We start from the raw sequence: 7780 nt of genomic DNA, 5'->3' as shown, positions 1-7780 counted from the left end.
GGGAGAGCATTCCACGCAACAGACTGGAAAGAGTTTTGCCACAGAGTTTTGTCTTAAAAATGTACCTTTCAAATGTCACAGGTATGACCTGAAATAACATAAGACACTAAACTGAGCATTTTTTCCCTCTGAGGATATTCTTCAGGTGTTCATCTGGGCTGTGAATCCTTTTTTTTTTTTTCTTTTTTTTTGCCTATGTTTATAAGCACTCACACAAAGACACACGCAAACCATTAGGAATAGGATAAAATAACATCTGTTAAGGGTTTTTTAAACTCAATGTCTGCAGCAGTTCTCCTAAGGGTCTACAGTCAATACCAAGACGAGAATGGAAACAGCCTTTTATTCTAAATTTCATATATACACGGAAAGCTGTTTTACACAGTTCTGGAAATTCTGTGTAAAAGAGCTATTGTCATCCAATGTCACTGTGCTTACATTAGTAACAACTTTTAAACATGGAGTACATTATTAACAACAAAAACCATTAACAAACAGGCATAAAAGACACAGATATGTGTGCTGATATTTCACATATATTCTAGAAACAAGTTGGCGCAAAAATAAAATGTGCCAGTAAAAAAAAATAGGCATTTTTAAAATCACGCAATACATGATTTTTCTTTCTTGCTTTCATTCTTTCCTTTTTGTACATGATAAGCTGAGATCCATTCTCAAGCCTTTTCACATCAGGATTTGCAGGCACTTCAACAACCCAGCTATATTTTTACAATACACGAAGTTCAGACCAACAAACATAAAAACAGCTGTTGCAAAAGAAACTCTCATATCCCATATGCACATTCAAATATTACTCACTGCTAGAGCAATCTTTTTCATTTTAGTTATTTTTGGATACTGACATGTTTTCAGGATGATGTGTAACAGTTTGTCTCCACTTATGTCTCATTCATGTACTTAAAGGTTTATTTTTAATGTAGCTTCACGATGCAACAGTACAGTATATGGAAGCACAAGGCAATTGTTCACAAAGCTTCACAAATTGTAAAAAGAATAAATTGTTTTCTTTTTCTTTTCTTTTTTTTGTTTTAATCCAAAGAAAACTAACTTTCTTTCTTTTTCTTTCTCTTTCTTTCTTTCTTTTTTTCTTTTCTTTTCTTTCTTTCTTTCTTTCTTTCTTTCTTTCTTTCTTTCTTTCTGTCTGTCTTTCTTTCTTTCTTTCTTTCTTTCTTTCTTTCTTTCTTTCTTTCTTTTTCTTTCTTTCACTCTTTTTTTAAGTTATCTCCCCAAACTATGACAACTCTGTGTCGGATGACCACGGGATGACTCCCTCCTGAGTTCTCTTCCTAGACACAGTTGTCATATGACCACATGAATTTAGAAGTAAAGTCAAACAGAAACCACTTGTTTGTTTGTTCTTAAGTCTCCATATTTAATGAAATAATGAAATATGCTTATTAAGGGTTTGGTTGTGACCGTATAAATAATCTCTCTCAAGTTGTTTCATTCATAATGGACTATGTCTTAAGATATAAGGCGATTGTAACAGGATCCTCAGGATAACTGAGAGCCTAATATTGTTTTCCTCATGAATCAGGATAAGGGCTTTTTTAATAATCTCAGAGTGGGGAGAGACAGAAAAAGAGTGCATATGTGCATAACAGGTGAGGGATAGTTTTTCAGCATATAGAGACTTCAATATTGATCAACAAAGACTGGTAATGACTCCACCATAAAACATCCTAGGACTGGATACTGAGTAGAGCTGAGCCTTATCCACTCAAGAGTGATATGCAACCCCCCTCCTGACCCGAGAGAAATAAAAAAAGGGCATGTTAATGCTTTGTTCAACCTCAAATTCATTAATTTTATGCCACAAAGGTGCATGTTGGTGTAAGAAGTCACTGCAAAGTAAAACACATTACAACAAATCCTAGTAATAAGCCATTGACAACTACTGAACTGGGCTACAGGGCTTGGTAAGCAGGGGCTGCATTGCTCACTTCCGCTATGATTGTCAAATGGTGGAAAATCCTTCCATGAATCGAACACTTGAGAAAGAATGGCAAAGACATAAGGCCCACCAACTCTTTGCCCCTATTGTTAAAGGCACTGAAACAGACAACGGATATATTCCTTAGTACCATCAATTTAAAAAGTTTTCAAAATATAAGTCTTTATATGAAAATGTTCCTTATTGCATGATGAGTTGATCTTCATTTTCTTCACCTCAAGAATAAAATGGTCTTCCCTTTTCTGGTGTTTGTAATCTGTTCAGCCTGGCTACCTGAGATGGTGAAGGTGGTACATCTTGCCTGAAAGGACCTTTAGGCGGGGTATAATTAGGGTCCTGAATTTTCTTATACGAGTCATAGTTGCTAGGTCCTTCAGAGGAAGTTTTTTTTTTCAGTTGTTGTTCTTTCCTTCTCTGCTCTTGACGGAGCAGTTCTTGTGTTTCCAGCATCACCCTGGCATTGAAGCCATGTCCCCCCATATAGCCATTCCTTGATCCCTGGTAGCTGGAATATCTGGGATTTTCCTTTGCAGTCTGGAACCCTTCACCAGGAGAATAGCTCTGCTCCCAGGAGTCTTGAGATACAGAACTGGCATTTTTTCTGCTTTGCCTGGGGAAAAAAAAAAAAAATTAAGACAAATGTTCTGGTACCCAATTAATGTTATTGACAACAATCCCTAGAAAGAAGGGTGTAGAAAGAAGGGTGCTAGAAGGGTGCTTCTGCAAAGCCAGCAGGCTTCCCCAACTACAGAATTCTCAAGAAGCCTTGTTTTCTTCTGCCCAAAAGAGGTATCTTATCTCTTTTGCTGGGATAATTTTTCCTATAGAGTTGAGCTATGTTTCCAGGACTCTCCAGCAGTAATATGTTGTGAATACCCATACAGTACTACAACTATTATCATGTTCCCGAGAGAAAAGTGCAACAACTCAGCTGCGGACTAGGAAAGACCATATACAATGCTGTGCTTCCTAAGAAACCAGATAGCAGCCAGCACTTGTAGTCACTCATGAAAGATTTGAATCTAGACTCATACTTGATTAAAAATGCAAGAAGCAGATCTTTAAAACATTTGCTCTAACACTGCACAAGTCAGAAGATAAAGCACATTATTGATAGGTAGTTACACGGATGAGCGTTTCTTCTTCACAGTTCTAGAATGAAGGAATTTTGTGCTATCAGGACTGTTTTCCACTTTGCTGTGGAAAGTGCATAAGAGAAAAGGCAGATAGAACGTTGTTTTTTTTTTGGTTTTTTTTTTTTTTTTACCTCCATCATGATGGGGGCAGATAAATAAATCAAATATATAGAGGAATTACAAATTCTTATCTCTTTTCACAATAAATCACTACTTTTTTTTAAAGACAGATTATGGCTTTGAAATAGTTTTAATTTACTATCAAGCTGCTAGATACTTTTATGAATTTAAAATAAGACTGGTGATGATAAAGTAAAACAATTTTGTGTTGCAGCAGAAGAGGTACCCACTTTGAGATTCACATTGGTGTATGAGAATCAAGCAGTAAAACAAAATATATTGCAACATTAATCAATAAGAAAATCATTTAGTTGTGTATATATGGCTTGGTTTTACATGTCAACACACATGACTCAGTGTGGTTTCTTCCAATGAATATGCAGTGGAGAGACGGTGACCTGGAAAATTTCACTGCCATTAGTAAAAGTAAGAACACTTGCTGACGTTTTTGCAATATTCCTTCCATGCATATAACTTGAAAATGACCATATCCACCTTTTTTTGTAATGTATTTTGAGACCTCTGGATGAAAACTGTTATTCAGGATGAATGTAAATTATTACAGCATAAATTATAACATAATGTAAATTCTTATGCAAATTTTTATAGCTGTTCTTGGTATTAACATATCCAACTCTGCCAAAGAAACAATGTTTTTGAGCCATGTTTTATCACTCCCTGGAACAAGAGGAAATTGAATGAACCTCTGTAGGCTACGAAACTGTCAGGTTTCTGATCTAGAGCAAGATAAATTTTAAGTACTACAAAATTAACTTGGAGTTAAACATTGCTTTTACAGTTTCACATGGGACAAGACGATGACTAGTTGAACTGATTTAATTTACTGACTGTTTTCTGGTACTTGTTCAAAATAATTTGGCCCACTTTCATTGTCTTTCTGGGAAGATTCCTTAAAATTGACTAAAGAGTATATTTGCCTCCAGTACTGATGATTTAAAAGTACAAAGGAAAAAAAATAGAGGCTCCTAGAGACTATACAAGATGAAAAGCAACAAAGCTCCAGAATTAATCAAGCGCACAAACTATAAGCATTACAAAGTCATAGTTGCAACATTAACCTTGGGACCTAAGTTTCAGAGTAAGATTAAGATTTCTTTACAGATTGGTCCTAGAGTTACAAACAGTTTGTAAAGCTGGAGAAACAGATGTCCCAGCTTGTTATAGAAGTATCGTGGTATTCACAGAACTCAACTTTAGCCCAACATCCTAAAATTCTGTCTGCTCCCAGTGCAGCTGAGTGCTGCACTGCACTCCCAGTGTGCTCAATCACAATCATTAAAAAATCATTAATTACTTAGTAACATGCATTGTTACCAGCTTGCTAGTCATTTCTGATGTTGAAAACCACATTGAGTGAAGTTCTCACTCACTCATTTCAAAACAAGCGTTTCTATGGCCCAAAGAATAATTTTTCAGATTTCTTGTAGATGAATTTTCTCCTTACAGTTACGAATTTCTACCACTGGAACAGCACTGAAACTGAATTCTACCTTTTAAATGTTACCAGTGATTAAGCAGAACAGGGGAAGCAAATTTTACAAATCATAGTTTTCAAACTAAAAATAATCCCCACCCCCCCAACTTAACTTAAAAACAACACTAGCATTCATGTTTTCCTACTTAATCTATTGCTGAAACTAGTAACGCTGAAAGAGAATTTATCAAGATAACAAAGATGTCATTTATACATGTAATCACTTCAGAAGTAAGGTAGAAGTAAAAAGCAAAGGAAATATAAGGACTTTCAAAATAACAAACCAACACTCTTTCTAAGAAAACACAATAACTTTACATTTTCCTTTCTCATCTTCTTCCAAACTTAACAGACAAATTTTACACTGAAAGGTGCTATAGCATGTGAAAATTTGAGAGATCTGTTTTATTTTCAAAGAAGTTGGTAAGATAAGAGTTCATGGTAGATAACGTTGATCATGAAGCTACTATTTGTTTCAGTAAAATAGCTATGATGTAATTGCTAAAATACCAGTTGTTAAAAACCAGGAAATTTGACACCAACCTCCGGAGTAAAGGATTCTCCATTCAGCTACTGCCACTGATATTTGAAAATGTAAATACTATTTGCATATTGCTAAACTATGATAGTTATCTGATTTACAATATCAGTTGGGTAAATATTTAATAATTCTGGTAGATAAATATCAAGTAAAAGACTTCTTACCCAATCAGCTAATTTAAAAAAACTAAGAATTTTTAAATAAATTTTTTTTAGACAAAAAGTGTATCAATTTTCAGCATTCCATTGCTAATAATCCAGTAACTTAGAAGAAAAGTATATACTGGAGGCTCTTGGTTTTTTTGGATAGTTCCATTTTCTATGTTCAAGGTCTTGAGATTACTTTTTTCCTTTTAATTTTTGCTTTGTATCAGCGTCACAAAGAGAATTTCTACCCAGTAAGGAATTATGTGACAGAAAAAAAAAGAAAAAAGAAAAAAAAAGTTTGACCTGTCAAAAGGGGGCAACCCATGTCATGCTCAGGAGATTTTTGTAATTGCAGAAAATGAAACTGTATGGTGTCCCACAAAGAATATCTTTGTTTTAACGTCTTAATTCTATTGGGTGCTGAGTGACATCAAATCCCACTGAAATCAGCTCTGAAGTAATTCTACTAAAATAAACAGCTACCACATGCTCTCACTTAAGAAATTTTATGCCTCTTCCACACTGAATACATTCCACCTTATATCAACGCTAAACAAAAGTGCCTGCACTAAGCACACCATTTTCCTTCTACAAACGAAATTAGCTCCAGGCTCATATACACTGAATAGCTTCAGACAGTTGCCATACCTGGGTAATGAGCTGTACTGTCGCTGAGCTTGCTGGAAACTCTCTCTTTCTTCTTGTCGCTGCCGCTGCATTTGAACCTCTACTGATACTGAGTGTCTGCCACTCTGCGAGTATGTCTTGGAGCTTGGCTATAAGATGAAAACAAAAATGTCTTAAACAAAGCAGAAAAATACCCACAAAAGAGCTATCATTTAAATTGCTATTACACAGTCATATTTGTACCAACACGTGGTTCAAGTAGCTCATTCATAACAATTATGTTAAACTCAGATCCATCACTCTGCGTCCTGTGCTACAGATTCTGTTTCTGACCTACCAATTATAGAATCATAGAATTGTTAAGGTTGGAAAAGACCTCCAAGATCATCTGGTCCAACCATCCCCCTACCACCAATATTACCCACTAAACCATGTCCCTAAGCACCAGGTCCAACCTTTCCTCCTTAAACACCCCCAGAGACAGTGATGCCTCCACCTTCCTGGGCAACCCATTCTAATGCCTAACCACTCTTTCTGAGAAGAAATTTCTCCTAATTTCCAAACTGAACCTCCCCTGGTGCAACTTGAGGCCATTCCCTCTTGTTCTATTGCTAGTTATCTGTGAGAGGAGGCCAACACCCAGCTCCCTACAACTTCTTTTCATGTAACTGTAGAAAACAAGCTCTTGTACAGACTAAGATGATACAACTACTATGAGATGTATCAGAAAAATATTTGTCCAGAATGGGTCGTGCTCTCATAGTAATACTGAAATTTAAATGAAGTCAGTGGAAGAGATCTTTAGACACCATAAGCTAACCTAGCCATGCTAATGCTAACTTTTACACCCTGCTGAGGACCTGAGGGAGTAGGGAGCAATGTTCTCAATTCTCAAGCAATGTTGTTCCTCAGCAGAGCCATCCTATTTCGCTGTTGGTCCAGGCATACACCACTTATTTTTCTGAGACAGGGAAACAGTTTCTGGTTTGATATGTTCAAATAGACACATTTAGCAAGTCTGTTGTGGACAACAGGGAAGCCTCTGCCACAGAGAAGAATTTAGATAACATCTTAGTAATGTGGCCATTTGAAATTTTGGGGACAATGCCAAGAGCACATGAAAATGGATGGCCATTCTGGGAATGTGTAGCATTACCAGTCAAAATCAGGCAGGATGGCTGGATTCAAACTTGGGATATGAAAAAAGGTTTACTTTTGTGAATATTTCACTTTTCATGTTACTATATTATTAATATTTTTGAACTCTAGTTGCAAAACAGGGTGCCGCAAAAGCCATAGAATGATTTTCTGATCACTGGGAGGTTAAGGAGTGCAGCCACTTGACTGAGCCCTGGACTGACACAGCTTGTCTTGGATCTGCTTTTGTTAAAGCACATTTTACTTTCTGATCTGTGCATTCCCTCACACATTCCCTCATAATGAACTCCCCCCTGCAACCCTTATAATTTCAGCAGCGAAAAGATATTATAATGGCTGACAAACATCTGAAAGATAAAAGGCTTTTCAAATTCTTCTTACACTGAAGACAAGTTTTAGAAACCAGAAATTGTCATTTGTGACATAAACATCTCCTTTGTCTTATTATAGAGTCAAGTACTTGCAGATAGCCAGAAACACAACAAAGCTGAAACAACTGTGCAACTTTTAGAAACTTCGTCTTCATTAACATTTCAGAACATCGATCTCAGCTCAGAAGTTAACAGCTACAATTTGGTGAAC

The 7780-nt window shown here is 36.2% G+C and overlaps 1 protein-coding gene across 15 annotated transcripts in view; it reads right to left on the bottom strand.

The window, feature by feature from the left end:
• Window positions 1–329: 329 nt before the first annotated feature.
• Window positions 330–7780, bottom strand: part of PARD3 (par-3 family cell polarity regulator) — a 447799-nt gene continuing 440348 nt past the window's right edge. For all 15 annotated transcript variants that reach the window (XM_066991510.1, XM_066991516.1, XM_066991505.1 and 12 more), the window contains 2 exons: window positions 6062–6189; window positions 330–2585 (listed from right to left, as the gene is read on the bottom strand). In XM_066991510.1, the coding sequence (XP_066847611.1) occupies window positions 2192–2585; window positions 6062–6189 (522 nt within the window). In that variant the 3' untranslated portion in view covers window positions 330–2191. The remainder of the gene's footprint in view (window positions 2586–6061; window positions 6190–7780) is intronic.

This window comes from Anser cygnoides, chromosome 2 (genome assembly GCF_040182565.1).
Source record: "Anser cygnoides isolate HZ-2024a breed goose chromosome 2, Taihu_goose_T2T_genome, whole genome shotgun sequence".
Lineage (NCBI taxonomy): Eukaryota > Metazoa > Chordata > Aves > Anseriformes > Anatidae > Anser > Anser cygnoides.
The sequence above is the reverse complement of the archived record's forward strand: the minus strand, read 5'-3'. Positions and strand labels throughout refer to the sequence as shown.